Genomic DNA, 18,624 nt, shown 5'->3' on the forward strand with positions numbered 1-18,624 from the left:
TAGAACTTCCTACTTGCACACACCACAAGGCTAGGTGTAATCCTAACTGCCAAAGAAAGAAGGCAAGCAAGTTGTCCCTGAAGGACAGGCCCACTTGTGAATAAAACCTCCAGACTGCTCATGCTATGAGTGTATTGCAGCACACCAAGAAGCGATAAAAATATGCAAACAAAATCATGCTGTTTTTGCATCATGTCAATTATAAGGAAAAAACTCTTCCTTCTGAAGGAAACTGAGCTTAACAGCATAAAGCTACTTCAGTACAGAGTGATTGGTATGTATTACTTTGTTCTTTCAGAGCGACGTTTGACACTTTCTGATTCTAAATACCTTCACCCTGTCTGTGCATTTAAGTGAGATAGTGTTAACTGTACCTTAAAGAGATCAGCATAAAGATGGCTCTGTCGACCAGACTAGAAACACAACAAAACACTCAGATTTTTCAAAGAGCTGAACAGCCAGCCAAGGATGCCTATTCTCAGCCTGGGCGAGCTCCTTTCCGAGAAGGTTGCCAAGAGCACGCTCAGTTCCTCCTCCGTTATTTTTCACTTCACTACCTCAGACTGGGTGCGTCACCAGCGCAAGAAAATGCGGGCAGCATCTGTTGCAAGTAACATCTGGACCTCCAAGGAAACTGAGCATTCTTCCTAGGAAAAGTCTCCAACATTTTCTAGAGTGCGTCCCCTCTTCTGCCGTAGTTGGAGAGGCTCTCCTCCTCCTGCGCTCCTCCTTCCTCCGGGCAGAGGATCCCAGAGCCGCGACCAGTGACAGGGTAGCCGGGATGACACCAGGGGTTGCCAACACCAAACAGTGCGCAGACTCCGCGGCGCGCTCCTAGCTCTCCGCTCGCCTCGACCTGCTCTCGAGTGAAGACGGGTGGGAGGAGGAGTATGGAGGAGGCGGAGGGGATCCAGTTTAATTCGCGGTCCTGGGGGGTGTGGGAGCGGGAGGAGGCTCCGCTGGTCCCTCCTCCCTCCTGGAGTCTTGGGCTCCACCTCCTCCGCATGCCCGCAGATATACACACACTCAGTCGCGGCTGGACATGCACACCCAGCGCCGGCTCCGGGCGCGTGCACACGCAGGTAGCCACACTTACCTGAGCCCGTGCACAGGGCTCTTGCCGCCTCGGGAGCGGCGGAGTGGTGACCTGGGCCAGGAAGGGGCCCACTGTGCTACGGGAGTGGGGGAAGCGGGAGCAGCCCCAGCGCGGACCTGCGAATAGAGGTGATGGCGCGTTTTCCTTAAATCTCCTCCTCCAGCACCTCCGCCCGGCGCCTGCTCGGCTCTGGCCGGAGAAACCGGGAGAGCCGGGCCCCGGGCGCGGCGCACACGCGGGCGCACGCACCGAGGCGAGCGCGCCGAGAGGGGCGCGGCGGCGCCGGCGCAGGAAACTTGGGCCAAGTTAGTTGCAAGTGCCGGGCGGCGGCCGAGACGAGCCGGGAGGGGTCGCGGCCGGTTCCAGGCCCGCTGCAGGGCCGCCCTCCGCGCCCGGCGCGCTCCGGGAGCCCGAGTCGGCCGGTGCCCCCGGAGGAGCTCAGAGCGAGCGGAGCCGGCATGGCCCGGGGGACTACGGGACGCGGCGCTTCGGCGAGCCGGAAGGATTTTCCCTGAGGCCCAGCGACCCCAGGCTTGCTCAAGCCTCCAGCCTCCTTCCCGGACCGGCAGCCGGAGAGGAAGACCGGCGAGGCAGGTGCTGGGGCGGCAGACATCTCCCCCCCAGAACCCCCAGCCGATTGGGGGTGGGGGGGATTCCCACCAGCGAGCCCTGCGGCGAGTCAGGAAGACCGGCTGGTGCTGCTGTATTTGTATTTATATCCATTGCTGCGCTGTTCCCTTGCTGTGCCCGGACCCTCCTCCGCCTACCCCTCCTCTTCCTCCTCCCGGGCCACCTCCCCTCCTTCCCCACCCCCATCTGCTACTGTCAAATGAGAAAGTCACCGAGGAGAACCCAAACACTCCAGCCGCCGAGGGCCCCTTTTGGCACTTGGCAGCACGCGGCGGCGGGCTCCTCGGCTCAACTTGGTGGGGTCTTCGCGACGCAACTTTCCGAGCTGCTCTGCATTTAAGAGAGAAAAGACCGAGGAGGAGGAGAGTTCTGCTGGGCAGCGACTACCTGCGGGGAGTTCTCGAGCAAAGGCAGCCGGAGAGGAAGGACAAAAAGAAAGCAAAGGGCAAACTGCCACCGTGGGTTGGGGGCACCGCCGAGAAGTGCCTGTGCCCGAGAGGATTTTCCCCGGCGATCGGCAGGAGAGACCAGGGAGGCCGGGGCGCGGCGCGGCCCTGGGCTCGGCCCCCAGCCCCCACTTCCCGGACGGGAGCGACGCCGGGGCGCGAAGTGGGGCGCGGCGAGCGCGGGCAGGCCGAACGGGTCCCCGCGGACAGCCAACATTGATTTCCTCCGGGCGGAGGGCGACGGCCCGGGCGGCGGCGGCGGCGGCGGCGGGCTGCAGTCGCGGCACGGCGAGAGCATGTCCAAGCCGGTGGACCACGTCAAGCGGCCCATGAACGCCTTCATGGTGTGGTCGCGGGCTCAGCGGCGCAAGATGGCCCAGGAAAACCCCAAGATGCACAACTCGGAGATCAGCAAGCGCCTGGGCGCCGAGTGGAAGCTGCTCACCGAGTCGGAGAAGCGGCCGTTCATCGACGAGGCGAAGCGTCTGCGCGCCATGCACATGAAGGAGCACCCCGACTACAAGTACCGGCCGCGGCGCAAGCCCAAGACGCTGCTCAAGAAGGACAAGTTCGCCTTCCCGGTGCCCTACGGCCTGGGCGGCGTGGCTGACGCCGAGCACCCGGCGCTCAAGGCAGGCGCCGGGCTGCACGCGGGCGCGGGCGGCGGCCTGGTGCCTGAATCGCTGCTCGCCAATCCCGAGAAGGCGGCCGCCGCCGCTGCCGCCGCCGCCGCGCGCGTCTTCTTCCCGCAGTCGGCCGCGGCCGCCGCCGCCGCCGCTGCCGCCGCCGCCGCCGGCAGTCCCTACTCGCTACTCGACTTGGGCTCCAAGATGGCAGAGATCTCGTCGTCGTCGTCCGGCCTCCCGTACGCGTCGTCGCTGGGCTACCCGACCGCGGGCGCCGGTGCCTTCCACGGCGCGGCGGCGGCGGCTGCAGCGGCGGCCGCGGCCGCCGGGGGGCACACGCACTCGCACCCCAGCCCGGGCAACCCGGGCTACATGATCCCGTGCAACTGCAGCGCGTGGCCTAGCCCCGGGCTGCAGCCGCCGCTCGCCTACATCCTGCTGCCGGGCATGGGCAAGCCTCAGCTGGACCCCTACCCCGCGGCCTACGCCGCCGCGCTATGACCCCGCGGGGCCGCCTCGCGAGGACCGGTGTGCACACGTGTACATATGTATAGGTACGAGCTCCGCGGCCGCCCCGTGCGCCCTCCCGCGACGGGGGCCCCGGTTTCTATGTACAGAAGATGTATAGGTGCAGGCAGAGGCAGAGATGCCAGTCGGGGCGCGAGTGGCAGAGCGCGCGAGTGCTCGGGCGAGTGTGCGTGTGGATTCACAGGATTTCAGACCCGCACTGCGGCAGCCCATTTTAAGGAGGGCGGCCGTATCCGACAGCAGTTGATGTTTGCTTTGCACTTCGGAACCTGTTGCGTTTTGGCCCACAGAGGTGGAGGAGTAACTTTTTTCTGACACGTTGGGCTTTGCAGTTTTGTTTGTTGGAAGTTAATTGTCGGTTTTGTTTTTGTTTCTCATTATCTTTTTTTCTCCCCCCTCCTGGTCTGTGTCGCATGCACTCTGTTCAAGTGTTAGGTCTGAAATGGCTGGCACAAGGGAAAAGCTGATCTGTGTCACTAGTTTCTCAGAGCGAGATGGCTCTGAGCGGCCTTGCTCCCTATTTGTACTATTTGACTTTGCAAATCTCTGTTCTCTCAAGCAGAACTCACAGACCGGATCCATTCTTGACCAGTGACCGGCTCGAATCTGGCCTTTTGTATGTGAGATGATCGCGCTTTCTTTTGTTTATCACGTCATATGCAAATGAGAGCAAGAGCTCTTAAGAGCAAGGAATGCAAACAGGAAATATGCGCGAGATGAAAAGTTGTCAATTGGATTTTATCCCTTAGGAAAAAAACCCAAAACTGATAACTCTCCCTGAGTCCACTTGCTTGGATTTCTGACACAGTTTACAGAAAGATAAAAGGCACTGTTCCTATTTTCCCCTTATGGCTGAGTTCACCTTAAGATTGTAAATGTGTCTATGTCCGTGAAAACATGGAGTCTGAAAATGTGTTATTTGCGTTGCCCTAAATTTGAGTCAGTTTTAGACTCTCAAGCATTTTGAGCGAATGTCAAAGTTAAGTTTTAAAAATTGCGGGACTATTTCAGAATCGCAATTTTATCTAAGATTAAATCAGACTTTTTCGTCTGAGTGGTAATGATATATTTATTATTTAGTAAAACTGAAAAAAAACAGAATTGTTTGACAGATGTCTCTGATTTTCAGCTAGCATTTCTTCACCAACTTGAACCGCTTAAATGTGTTTTGGAGTTCCCTCCCTAATTAGCTTATTTTTTAGATTACCTGCAATTCATTTGCAAATTATGATAAAACACATTTTAGAGAAAAGAACCTCAATTATAGCTTTTTGTTTCTTTTTAAATGTATATATTTTGACTAATGTTTGTGAATGAAGTTGGCTAACATGTATTTAGTTTCATTTTGACTTTATGTAATATAAAGTTTTAAAAAGTTTAAGTATTGGTTTTAACCTTTATGTGTAAATGGTTTTCTTGTGTGATCTTCTAATTTAATATTAGACGTCTAAACTATATCTGTAAATTAGAATCCGACTATCACTCTGTTCATTTTTTTTGAACAAAGAGTTTAAATAAAGCCTGAACCAGGGAAAAGAGAAAATCCTCTATTTCTTGTTGAGTTCCTAACAAGATTTTTATCTGAATTGCCCTTACGTGCCTGGTCCAGGTGAAGTGTAAGGTATCCTCCAAAGGCAGGCTTTGTTTCACTTTTGAATAGATTTACTAGGAAATCTAAATCAAGCCATTGTTATTCAGAGCCAAAAACCTGATTTATCACATTTTTAATCATGAATAGGAAAGAAGATAAAAAAAAAAAACCCAAGTAGTTGTATTATCTTGGGGGGGAAGAAAGGTTATTCATGAACCAGTAGAACAGAACCCATTGAAAACATCCAGACGGTTCAAAGCATTTCATGAGTTTCCAGTAACATTTTAAGAGAGGAAAGTTGTCTGACCACTTTATCTTGTAGTGGGAGAGCCCCACCACTTAAGTCAGTGTAATGTGGTCACGTATCTTTGGCATATTCCTTGTTTACACCTTAAGATTTTATTTGGAAGGCTAATCACTGCTAAAGACGAGGTACAACTTTTGGCCTCTTTAGGGCTTTATTCCGCCATACTGAATGGCATTAAAATATAATTATTACAAGTTCTGCAGGAGAGGGTTGAATTTCCAGGGCTAAACAAGTTTTCACATAAAGGATTTTCATTTTAGAAAGGAGATGACAGGGCACCAGGAAGACTATCAGAGGAAAAAAAAATTAACTGTAGGAAGATCTTGATTTCCTGCCTACCAAGATGGAAATTCTCAAGACACAGGACTCAACTGGTCCTAAACTAGTTTCCCCATTGACAGAGACCATCTCCGGGAGCTGCACGTCTTTATAAGCGACCCAACTCTTTTAAAGTCATTGTTTTCCCCCAACAGAATAATATTTTAAAAACCATGAAAAGTTTTGGAAATGTGAGAAATAGCCTCTGCTGGTTTGACCCTGATTCACTAATTAAAACGACCCCTCTCCTGTTATTCCCTGAGCTCCTTGCAATATTATAAGTTAATTCATATGGTTCTGAGCGATTATGCAAAACTAATTTGGACTGTCCAGGGGTAATTATCCCTGACACGGTTAATTAAATCCTTTCAAGGCTTCGTCTTTCCCTTTTGTAGCAGCCCATCACTTCTCAACACGGAACTTCCTGCGGCTTGCTGGAAATCACCCCAGCCCTAAATCTTAGTTACCTCCCTGAGCCTTCCAGCTCGGCCCCACCGGCCCGAAGATTCCCCGCCCCCTCCCGCCCCCTCCCTTTTTCCCAAAGATCCGCGCTTTCTGAGAGCGACGCTCCGGAGTGTTGATGAATAAGAAGAGGACTAGAAAGATGAGTAAGGGGAGGGGGAAAGCTGCCGGGGGTGCGCACACGGGGTCACGTCGCCAACAGATTGTGCGGCTGTTTGGTTGTTTGAGTATATCCACGGGCCTCCCGGGGGTGACCAGTTTATCACCCCTTCGACTCCGGTGTTCTTGCCAACAAGGTGCGTCTGGGGAAAGCCTCCCTCCAAGTTAGACTGTGCAGAAGTGGGAGCGACTCGAGGGCAAAGCGTGGAGAAGGAACTAGGTGTGTGTGTGGAAGTCGGGAAGTGGCCCACAAATGCAGAGCTGGGACTAGGCAAGGAGCTGATGCGGGCTTGAGGTCTCTCTCTCTCTCTACCTCTCTGTCTTTATCCCTCTCTCATTCTTCTCTCCTCCCTCCCTCTCTCTCTCTCTCCCTCCCTTTCCTCCCATCTTACATTTTCCTTTTTTAAGGTTTAAAAAATCCACGACGACATTTTTTAGGTAGTCACGGTTGCCCAAAGGCTTTGAACAAACCTCCCATCTGAAGGGCCAGGCGTGTTGCCTTCAGGCTTTGCGCAAACAGGTGGAATTTACTCTGCCTGAGCAATAAGAACCGGAGCTGGGGGACGCTGCCGTGCGAGAGACGGCTTCCGGGAAGCAGTGGAGCTGGCGGCTATTGTCACTTCTCTTGACAATTTCCTCCCCCTCTGCCCCCCCTCCCCGCCCACCGCAAGAAACAAGAACAAAACAGCGCCGGTCTCCCTCTCACCCCCCGACCCCGGGCGGCCTCCGCGAGGGGCGCAGAAGATGGAGAGACGATCTGACCGTCTCCCCGGAGCAGATAAGGACCGGCGCGCCAGCCAATCAGAGCGCGGCTCGGCGCGGGCGCTCCCCCCCGCCGCCCCCTGCGGGCGAGGGAAGTTCCCCGCAACTCGCCAGCCCCAGTGTCGGTGTCTTTCTTGCGCCCACAGCCCAGAGGAGGCAGAGAGAGCGCCGTCCAAACTTTATTAATCTCTCCCCCGTTCTTTCTCCCTCAGCCCGGTGCATCTCAAAGGTCAGCCCTCTTCTTTTAAAAGACTGATATTATTAATTCACTGACAACCCCCCCCCCATTTCTTTTTTCTCTCTTGCAGGGGGAGAAAAGGGGGAAGATCGTGAAAGAGCTTTTTTTTCCCCCTCCATCCTTTTTTTTTTTTTTTTTTTGTCCTTCAGTGGGAGCGTTTAGACAGTCGAGGAGGTTTTGTCCGGGAACAAAACGCAGGGTTGGGAGGTTTTGTGAGAGTGTTGTTTGTTGAAGTGGACCTAAGAAAAAGCGGCGGCTTTCTCCTCATTGTGAAGAAACCAATCAGTGGTATTTGGAAAACTGTTAGCATTGTGCACTTCTTCTGTGTCCATTGTGAGGCGTTTCTTTTCACAAGGTTTTTTTTTCAGCCGATCCAGCTGGCCGGAATGAATAGCAGTGCAATGTGTACACGCTTTGTCCCTCCGGCCTTCAAGTAGCCCCCATTGAATAGACTAAGTTGACACTGCGTGACAGTGAAACAACATAATAAAAAATACATGAGCCCCTGAATAGGAGCAGGCGCATAAATAAATAAAATGGGTGACCAAAACTGGATAAACTGAATGACAAAACGGTGAAAGGGGAACAAAAAGATATTTAACACGCTAGATTAGCATTAGAATGCGATCTACAAGGCAGAACAATTGATGAATAGGTTTACCGGCCAAGAAAGAAATGGACTAAATGCCCTTTGAATAGATATGCTTTTTGCAAGGGCTTTGAATAGATATGCTTTTTGCAAGGGTTGAATGGGAAAAGGTAAAGATGAAGCTATGCAAATGAGCGGGGGAACTTTTTATATATATTCTTTAAACACACACACACACACACTGCGGGAGGAGAGTGCTGCCTCGGGATGTTTATAGAAGCAATAATTGCCATTATTAGCATTGTCTGCAGCAGATAGAAATTGAACAGGTTGGGATAATATAGGGTAGCAGTAATTATTCTTCTAATTAATGGTGCTTTGGTACTTGAAAAAAGAAAAAAGGAAAGGAGAAGTAAAAGTTATGCAGAAGTTATGTTTCCTTGTGTCCGTTTGCCCAGCGTTGGAATCTGTAGAGCAGCAAGTCTGGCGATTCCAAGATGCCTGCTGATCTTAGAACATTTCAGGGAGCCAATCCTTAGGCTCTGGGTTTGGGGCCTGATTTCCATTTATGCAGCGTTTTTGAGGGTCAAATACGGTGTCTGGTATCTGGTAGGTGCCGAATGAAGAGTTGTGGAATGAAAGAATACAAATTTAATGCGGGAAACCGGGCCTCCTATGGATGTAGGGGGGAGGGAGAATACCAAGGCCGATTTGCCTTTCACCGCCCCCTGCCACCCCCGCCCCCTTTATCTAGGGGAGGGGCTGGTCCGGGAGGGAAGATCGCCCCCACTTTTCTGAGGGTTCTTTCTTTGTCCATCTGGGCCGCTGGAAAAGATATAAAAACCAAACAGGCGACGAACAACTCCTGCCCCCCCCATTCCATCTCTGTCCTCACCCCTAAATCCACCCCAAAGGCAGAGCCTTTGAGAAGCCCCGCCTGGCTGTGTAGAAACGTTGTACCCACCCGTTTAAAGAATTCGAATACACTCAAAGCTTGACTTTCTCTCCGTTTTCTCCCCTTACCCCGCCCCGTTTCTCTTCCTGTCTCCATGTCTTTGACCCAATTCCACAGGACTGGGGAACCTCCCGTCTGAATTGCCGGCGGAGGCAGGGCGCGAACCCGCCGAGTTCTGGGCTGTCCTTGGATTTCCTGTGCTGCCCCGGAGGCGGGCGTCCGTAGGGGCCTTTACAGCCAACGAAGTCAATTATTTTCGATAGTTGACCACCAGGCCTGCCGGGCCGCTGGGCCACCCAGCCGTCGAGCTTTCCAGCCGCTTTCTGAGTTGCCTAACTTAAATGAATAATGCAAATTACAGACCGCGGAGCTGACAGGTCCCGCGGACTCGCAGAAGCTCCGAGGGCGCTCGGAGCAGTAGCGCTCCCAACCTCCCCGACGGCTGGCGGGAAACTGGGTTTTGAGAAGCAGTGACAACTGCTTCTGAATTGTGGTGACAAAAGGGGCGGCAGGGGTGGGGGAGTGGAATCCCAAACTCTAAAAGCGGTGGGGGTTTCCCCCCTTCTTCTTTTTAAAGAAGCAATTGAGCCTTACCAAGCGACGGGGGCCGCGCGGAAGCCTCGCATATTTTAAACTGTAACCCGAGCCTTCGCAGTTTCAGCTTCGCTTTAAAACATGCAAATTCTTAGAAACTGAAATCTGAAAAACTTGCGGAGAGCTCTATCCGGGATAAACCCGTTGAAAGTCACTTTAAGGTGATAAAATTCACAGCGATTGGGGTGATGGGCATTTGTGCGGGAGGCAGCGGACCTGTTGGATTGGGTTTTCAGGTTCAAGGTGGCCGCCAGGCCTTCGGCGACCTCCTGGACGCAAAGCAGGGAAATGGTATCTACAAGGCAACCCGCGAAGACGTCTTCGCTTTTGTGACCCCCTACCGCCCCGTCCCTCTCCCCACCCCAGCCCCTCACTGAATGCTTTGTCAGGTAGACTCCAGCACCCTTGCCGCAGCCGCCCCATCGTTCACACTTGACTGGAGGAAATAAAATCAGCTTTGGCTTTTTAATTCCTTTTGAAGATGTTTCCACCTGATTTCTACCTCCTTTGGGCTCCTCGCTTGATTGGGGGAGGGGTTATTTAGGGACTTTTTGACAAACAGCAGAAGTTAAAGTACTAATTGTAAACACCCCGTTGCTCTCTTTGAATGTATTTATTATCATATTAGCCGAGCACTTGGAGACACACGGCCTATTACTCATTTCCAGCCTCTAGGCAAAGAATTCTCCTACTGAGATCGACCAGTAAAACCAGATTTCTTGGGGGAAATTACGAGGACGTCTTCAGACTCTCTTCAGGGGAATTATATTACTGGATTGTCAATTTCACTTGCGCACCCTCCTCCCGACTCAGCCAAGCCTTAGTATTTTATTTCGGGATCACCCCAAAGTAATTAGCCACTCGCAGAAAGCTTGAAATCTCAAAAGGAGAGGTGCAGCCTCGGATAACAGAGACCAAGTGAGGCTTCTCAGATCGGTTGCCTACACTGGGGCTATCTTTTTTCATGACGTCAGGAGTGGAGAGAAGTCTGTTTGCAGAAGAGAGAATGCCTTTAAAAGGATTCTCAGGACCCCAGGGTGTGTGTGATGGGGGGGCGGTGCTCAGAGTTGGGGGAAAAGCAAGCTTCCTAGAATGTCACCACCTTGACATCGCAGGAGCTCAGCCTCTCCTCCTTAAAGTTCCCCGCAAGTACTGCCACTGAGTTTGGGGAACTTTATAGCGCTTTCCTCTTTTGCCCATTTCACATCCAAAAGTTTGTGTACGGGAGCACATACACATACACACACACACACACCTGGTTTGGAGCGAACCCCGCTTTATTTACCACCATATTGTAAAGCCTGGGTTTGGGAACAGCCGCTGAGAGTCTGACAAACTGGAAATCTATGAGGGCGTGTATCAAGAGGCGGAGGAAATTGCGTGGAATTATGACCGTGCTCCAACACACGGGAAATCTGCCCAACAACGTTTTCCCGCGCGCTCCCCCTCACTCTCTCCTACTTCGCTGAAGTTTTGGTAATGGTGTTTGCTTTAACTTGGATCACCTGAATGGTGGCCTACGTGGACTCACTCTGCCTGCATGGACCGGCTCAGTGACGAGGAATGAGAAAATGCAGGTAGAGCCTGGGAGAGGAGATTCAGAACCTTTTCAGGGAGGCAGTAGGAAAAGTGGGTGCTGAGGGAAACGGAAGGAAAAGGGAGGATAAAAGAAAAAAAAAATCAGGACAGGAAAGATAATAGAACAAGCAGCACCACTGACACTCCCTCTTGCCTTCAGGTTCAACACCTGGGAAAGGTGCTGCCGAGGGCAGGTGAGGGATACAGGAGGAGGCAGAGAACCCCAGACTTCCAGACGCCCCCCAACCCTGACTCCTCTGCGAGGTCCCTGGAAGAGCGGTCCCGTTGGGGAGGGCGGGGAGTGGGAAGCGATGATCACGCGGGCTCTGACAGGTTCCGCGTGGAACTGAGGGATCCGGAAGCGAGGGAAGGCCCTGAAGGTCCCCCCCACCCCAGCCCCTGTAACGCCTTGCTCTGCGGCTGGAGCCACATTCGAAAGCGGAGTCTCTGGAATTGGGGCCAGCCTGTCCTCCACGAGTTTAATCCCTGCAGACCCACAGTGGAAAACACATTATGTGCTGCCTGAAACTTATTTAGGAAAAATAAATCACAATTATGGTAGAACTCTAGAAGAGGGGTCGGTAGCAATCCTGGGACTGTAGCGCTAAATCTCTTGTTTCTTCCTGGGAAATCTGCCCTGGTGGCCCTGTAGGACAGCCTGGGAGCTCTTCGCAGCTCCCGTGCGTGAGCCTGGGGGCATAAATAAGGCCCTTAGCTAATCGCCCCAATCCCGCTTTTCAGCCACCTCCCCACTTCGGGCAGCTTGGGGACGCGGCTGCGGGCCAAAGGCGCCGGCTGCTTTGCTCCAGACCAAGGCTTCTTTGAGCTTCTAGAGCCCAAGCCCAAGTTACTCTTCTGCCTTTTCAGGGACTCGGTGTTCTCCTGCAAACCTAGACTTGAGTAAGTAGTTAGAGCAGTTGATGAATATGTATTCGAACGCGCTGTTTAAGGCTGCGTGAATAAACATGAGCCCGCGGTGGCAGCGCCCTCCCGCTCCCTTTCACGTCTCTGGGGCGCGGGGAGCCGGAACGGGCGAGTCTCGCATTCCTGATACGGCGGGGCCCGTGGGTCGGCTGGAGCAGCGATGGGTCTCTCTGAGCCCCCACACCCGGCTACACACCCTCCCCTACCTGGCTCCCCGAGCGCACGGCGGGTGGCACAGATCTGCACGCACCCACTCCCCGGGGTCTTTGGACACCGCTGCCTTTCTGGAAAGCTGCCTTGACTTGCGTTACTGAGGTGCAGACTTTTCGAACCTGGAGGTGTTGGTGGTGGGGGGTGCTCTTCTCCCTCTCCACATTTGGGGCTAGCATTGCTCAACACGAGTCTCTGCGCAAAACTAGAGAACCCTGAACTTGTCCCCGGGTGTAACGGTTGGAGGTCGTGACCCACCTGCGGGAAAGAAAACGTCGAGCGGCGCATTCCAGGGAGGGGACTGCCCTCGCAGAAGCCGTTTGTTTTCTGATGTCTGCGGGCGGAGGGGCGGCCGCGGGGAATAATTACCCACCCACTACACTCCCAAAGCCCCCGCCACCTCCCGCTGGGAAAAGTCGCCCTTGGGCCTCTTTGTCTCCCTGGAGCCAGGGCGTCTTCGTCTTTGGCAGCTGAGCGAAGAAATAACAAAGCTGACTGTACACGCAGGCCTCGGCGGCTTCACCACCCGCACCCACCCAAGGCCCCCAGGTCTCTGTCTCCTCTCAGGCACACACTGGGTGACAGGCCTGGGCCGGGCCTGAATCGGGTGCCCGTGGCCCCGCAGCGCAGCCCTGGGGCTCAGGAGGAGGCGAGAGCGGAGGTGTGGCTTGCCCCGGGGCCAGGGCCTCGGGGACCAGCGGAGATCCAAGCCTCCTTGGATCTTGAGGCCTCCTTCAAGGCTCAGACTCCCGCAGCTTTGGAAATGCCAGACCCCACTTCGCACCCAGGGCTGCCACTTTCGCCCTCACCTTGCGTGTAAGAGGAGGAAAGTCGGCTTCCGCACCCCCCCGCCCCCACCGAGCTCCGGGGACAGTGACCCCTCCCCGCGCAAAGAAGCGCTGGGGGTGGGGGGTGGGAAGCGCTTCGCACCACCAGGAGGCTGGTTTCGGTGGGTGGAAGGAATTCCGACCCCACCCGGCTAGCGCTAGCCGGAGGTCTGGAGAATGCGGTCCTTGAGATAAAGAGCAGGGTTTGTCTTCCTGCAGAAGCTTTGCGGAGCAGGTGGAGGCCGAGATTCTACCCAGATCGTACCGCTGGAGGCTTTCTCAAAAAGTGTTCTCTGAAAATAATGACTTGTCCGCTGCAGTGGGCTTGGGGGATTACCTTCACCAGTGAGGTGGATGTAAAGGCTGCTCTAGTACACGACTGAAGGCTCTTCTTCCTGCCGGAAGAACAGCGGTTGGTAGTTCTAGAAGCACAGGGCAAGGCTTGGGGAAAGTTTGGAGAATTCAAATGGTTCCATTGGCTCAGGGGAGCTCCTGGCTGAGGAAATGCCCTCACAAGAAGGGTCAGGAATGGGAGAAGGCACTTGGGATTTTGAACTAAAATATGGGGGGGCAAAGCGGGACAGAACACTCTGGGATAAATTTCATCCATATAATAGCAAGGCAGAGAACCCTGAGTCATTTGGAGATGGGGATGAGCTGCTAATTAACAGCTGCTATTCCTGAGCTCCTAATTTGTGCCAAGTGAGCCCCATCAGATGCCCGACTAGGAAGCATCATTCACATTGTATTCTGTGTGAATGGTGCCCCCTTAGCAACAATAAGATTTCCCCTTTGACATCCTTAAAAATCAAACCAGAAGCCCCTTGACAATATGCTGTTTGTGATGTACTCTACTCCCCAAGCTGAAATTCACTTTATCATGACTGTGGGTATCCCTCTGGGGCTGCTCTTAGTCAAGATAGAAAAGTGTGTCTCCTATTCATGACAGCATTATTTACAATAGCTAAGACAGGGAGGCAACCTAAATGTCTGTGAATAGATGAATGGATGAAGAAGATGTGGTATACACATTTATATATACAATGGACTATTACTCAGCCATCAAAAAGAATGAAATCTTGCCATTTGTGACAACATGAATGGACCTTGAGGGTATTAGGCTAAGTGAAATAAGTCAGACCCAAAAGGAGAAATACTGTATGATTCATTTATATGCAGAATCTAAAAAATAAAACAAGCAAACAAAACAAAATAGAAACAGACTAACAGATACAGAGAACAAACTGGTGGTTGCCAGAGGGGAGTTGTGTGGTACAAACTTCCAGTTATAAAATAAATAAGACACTGGGATATCATGTACAGCACAGGGAATATATTCAGTAATATTGTAGCAACTTTGTATGGTGACGTGGTAACTACACTTATTGTGATGACCCTTTTATAATATATAGAAACATTAAATCACTTATGTTGTACACATAAATCAATATGGTATGTCATTATTCTTCCGTTTTAAAAAAAGAAAAAAATTTGTCTCACCTTTCTGCTTCAACAGAACAAACCACCAAGAAGCCTTTCCTCTTGAACTACAAATGTGCAAAGGCAAAGGCTTCTGGCTTAATATGGCTTTTGAAAAGTGAGAGAAACCCATGCATGAAAACCCACCTGGTAAGTGAATTCCTCAGACGGCGCCACACCTCTCCTCTCCCTTCCTCATTTCCTTCTCCTGCTCATGCTTCCCTGTGGGTCTTCTGACATTTTTATGAGGTGGGAGTAAGTAAAACAGTAAACTTGGGTAGGGTGCTTTAAATGCACCACTGTTATGAATTGGAGAGGGTGGAGCTGTGTTGTGCTAGATTTAGATCCCGGCTCTGCTGAGACTACAGAGAGAGAAGAAAGGAAAACGATCTTCTGGGTCTTCTTCTTGTTATCTCCTGACATTCTTCCAGGGGTTCAGTGCTAATGAGCAGATACCTTCACTCCGCCCCTACAGCCACCTGCCTATGAGCTGTGCACCCACAAACACTGCCTTCTTGCTGTGACTAGATAGAGATGGACAGTCATGGCTTGCGGCGAGGGCCAGCCTCTCTACTTGGGCGTTAGACCCCCATCTCTTTTCTGGTAGGTGACCTCTCAGGTGCCCTCCGTGATTCCCGCCTCGTGCAATTCATGCCTTTGTGTAAACCTCTCCCTTTGTGTGGGCTGTGCCTAGTGATTTGCTTCTAACAAAAAATGATGGGAGGGCACTTCCTGATGAAATTACAAAAATGATGACCCCCCCCCTTTTTCTCTCAGCTCTTGCTCTGAGGGAAGTCAGCTGCCATTTTGTGAGATGCTCCACAGAGAGGCCCAGCAAGGACCCAAAGCCTGCCACCAATAGAGCAAGTCACATGGGAATGGCCCCTGGCCCAGTGGAGCCTAGAGATGAGAGCAGCCGGGGCTGACTCATGATTGGAGCCTTGGGAAAGACCCTGAGCCAGAGGCCCTCAACAAGGCACCCTGGATCTCTAACCCACAGAAGTCATGAGATTATCAACATTTGTTGTTTGAAGCCATTAAGTTTGGGGATGATTTCTTATGCAGCAGGAGATAACTAATATATCATGTGGCTCCAGAAAATCTCCCCTTTCTTGTTCAATAGCAGAATTTTCCCTCCCTACTGAATCATTCTTGCCGCATAAAAATAAATGCTATCCTCTCTTTAAAAAACAAAACAAAAACCTCTCATGATTCTGTTTTCCCCTCTAGCTACCATTCCAGTTCTCTGCTCCGCTTTACAATGAACTCGTTAAAGAAACAAAAGATGTCTCTATTTGCTATCTCTAATTCCCTGTTTCCTCTTTCCTTAAACTTCCTCCAGTCAGAGTTCGTCCCTTCCCCACCCCAGACCACTCCACCAAAACCTGCCCTGACCCAGGTCACCAGTGACTCATAAATCAGTCAGTTCTCAACTACAGCATTTGACGGAGTTGATCGCTCCTCCCAGAAGCTATTTTGCTGCTAAGGCACCACATTTACCTGGTTTTCCTCCTACCTCATTGGACCCTCTTTGCTAGTCTCCCTTCCTGCTTTCACTTGTCTCCCACCTCTTGTCAAGGTTTTTCAGGCAAGATCGGGATTCATTCAATCAATCTTCTCTGCTAGAGCTGAATGTTTGTGTCCCTCTGCCCCAAATGCATGTTCGATTGGGATGGCAGCCTGATGGTATTTGGAGATGGGGATTTTGAGAAGTGATTAGGTCATGAGGATGGAACCCTCATGAATGGGATTAGAGCCAAGAGACTCCAGAGAGCTCCCTTGCCCCTTCTGCCATTTGAGAACACAGCCAGAAAAGAGAGGTCTGTGGACCAGGAAGCAGGTCCTCACCAAACACTGAATCTGCTGGCACCTTGATCTTGGACTTCCCTGCCTCTAGAACTCTGAGGAATAAATTTCTGTTGTTTATAAGCCACCCAGTCTATGCTATTCTGTTTTAGCAGCTGGAATGCACTAAGACATTCTCCAATCTTCAAAGGAACTGCAGTTGTCTTGGGATATGATTTTAACAGTTTCAGTAGGAAACCATGATATAATGTCAACTATGTACCTTCCTAACTAGTGATAATAGATTTATCGGTTAATATGAGCAAGACTAAGCTGAAGTAATCTCTAGACCCTTAATCTCAGCGGTTTAACACAACAAAGGTTTATTTTCACTCTGAGGTGGGCTAGTAGGGGGGTCGTGCTCATCCAGGCTGATAGAGATTCCATACTGACCTGTTTCCCTGACTGCCTCAGCAGGGGACATACAGCATAAAAAGCATACACTGGCTCTGGAAGTTTCTCACTAAAAATTATGCACATCATTTCTCACATTCGTTTGGCCAAAGTAAGTCTCATGGCCACACCAACCTCAAAAGGGGCACAGAAGTACAATCCCTACCATGTGCCCAGGAGGTGGCGAGCCAGAAATACTTGGTGAACACCACCTCAATAGGTTTTATGTTAAACATCCTCAATCTTAAAAGAAAACATTACCAACTGGGCTCCTTTGTATGGAGACAATGTTATCTGGAAGAAAATGTGGCTAAACCACCCCTGACTTAACCAGTGGTCTTTTTACCTCCCATAATTGAAAAGACTTCCTATTGCTTTGCAGGTGCAGCCAAATTTGGGAAAGCCTTGTGATGCTTGCAGCTCTGCCTTTCATCTCCGGCTTTGATAAAAAAAAAAAAAAAAATGTCCATCTCCTCTCTGAATTCACAGCTTGCCAGGCAGTCTGTCGCTGCTGAGGATTTCTGGAAGGTCCATAACCTCACTGCAGGATTTGAAACTGTACTTCTGCAGGGCTTTAATGAGTTTCTGATTTCCTGCATTTGTGCCCTCCATTCCCCCACCCCCGGCCAAAAAAAAGTCAAACTCGAGCTTCCGCTTTGCCTTCCATCTTACCAAACTTATTTCTACCCTCTCCACATACACACACACAAACATACATTCATTCTGATACACACTCCCCATCGAATGACTCTCTTTCAGGACCTGGTGTTGTAGTGCTCCTACATTTGGCCCCCCTCCAAAGTCCTACACATCATTCCAAGATCTACTCAGATCTCATCTTTTTCTAGATCTCATACCCCACCTATTTTTGATGCCATTTGGAATTTTTTTTCCCCTTCTGTTTTTCATTGTATTTTTGTTGCTTCTGGTTTTGTTCTTCCTTTTTTTTTTTTTCTAATAAGATTTTTATTTATTTAAGGGTGCCTGGGTGGCTCAGTCGTTCAGCATCTGCCTTTGGCTCAGGTCATGATCCCAGGGTCCTGGGATCAAGCCCTGCATCGGCTCCCGCTCAGCAGGATGCCTGCTTCTCCCTCTCCCACTCCCCCTGCTTGTGTTCCCTCTCTCACTGTGTCTCTCTCTGTCAAATAAATAAATAAAATCTTAAAAAATAAAAGATTTTATTTATTTATTTGAAAGAGCAGAGAGAGAGAGAGAGAAAACATGCAAGTAGGGGGGAGGGGCAGAGAGAGAGGGAGAAGCAGACACCCCACTGAGCAGGGAGCCGGATGCGATGTGCTGGATCTCAGGACCCTGGGATCATGACCTGAACCAAAGGCAGATGCTTAGCCTATTGAGCCACCCAGGCGCCCTGTTTTTGTTCTTCTATTAGGGACTTCTGGCTGAGTTGAATTTAGTAATTTTCTGTATGTGTCTGTATCAATACAATTGTGTGGAAAGCAGAGATGTCTTCCTTAGCTTTGTAAATCATTTCAGCCCCCTCTCCTTCCCCCGGTACCTAGCTCAGACTCTGGTCCTCCGTAAATATTTGTAATAATGTACTCTCTGTGTTGGAATATCTTCTATCCTTCTGGACCCACCAACAATTGGAAACACTTCTAGCTTTAATCACTCAGCTTTCTCTTCTGATATTACTATGTGTGGTCTCACTAAAAGCTCTTCAGTTAGTTCAAATCTAAATGCCAGATTTACTTCAAAAAAGCCTAAATCTTAGCATTTAAATATGAGATTAAGTCATAAATCTTCTGGGCTCATATCTTTCTTTATATCTTGTGGGGCATACAAAGGGCTGAAGGAAGGAGATCATTGGACACAATATGAGAAGAACCTGTATTAGTTGGGGTTATTAATGTGAGTTGCTATCACAAAAAGCCCCAAAATCTCAGTGGCTCAACACAATTTTTCATGCATATCACAGTCCAAGGCAGGACATGTGGCTTCTCTCTAACTAGTGACTTGGGATCCAAACTTCCTCCATTTTGTAGTGAGGCCATTGCCTAGGGTCTTCTGGATTCTCTGCATTCAGCTGTTTGACAAGCACAGACAGCT

At 50.9% G+C, this 18,624-nt stretch overlaps 1 protein-coding gene and 1 long non-coding RNA gene across 2 annotated transcripts; both read left to right on the top strand.

The window, feature by feature from the left end:
- Nucleotides 1-2,319: 2,319 nt before the first annotated feature.
- SOX21 (SRY-box transcription factor 21) lies at nucleotides 2,320-4,869 on the top strand. The gene has a single exon (XM_027591479.2). It carries the CDS (start codon nucleotides 2,469-2,471, stop codon nucleotides 3,297-3,299), a length of 831 nt encoding a protein of 276 aa, XP_027447280.1. The 5' UTR covers nucleotides 2,320-2,468; the 3' UTR covers nucleotides 3,300-4,869.
- Nucleotides 4,870-11,977: 7,108 nt separating this feature from the next.
- LOC113920989 lies at nucleotides 11,978-15,472 on the top strand. The gene is made up of 4 exons (XR_003519465.1): nucleotides 11,978-12,118; nucleotides 14,357-14,469; nucleotides 14,751-14,922; nucleotides 15,097-15,472. It is a non-coding gene; the product is annotated as an uncharacterized LOC113920989 (long non-coding RNA).
- Nucleotides 15,473-18,624: the final 3,152 nt, after the last annotated feature.

Source organism: Zalophus californianus, chromosome 3 (genome assembly GCF_009762305.2).
Source record: "Zalophus californianus isolate mZalCal1 chromosome 3, mZalCal1.pri.v2, whole genome shotgun sequence".
NCBI classification, from domain to species: domain Eukaryota; kingdom Metazoa; phylum Chordata; class Mammalia; order Carnivora; family Otariidae; genus Zalophus; species Zalophus californianus.

What these genes read in the sequence shown, in the direction of transcription:
- SOX21 (XM_027591479.2), top strand. Translation starts at nt 2,469, where the DNA reads ATGTCCAAGCCGGTGGACCACGTCAAGCGGCCCATGAACGCCTTCATG.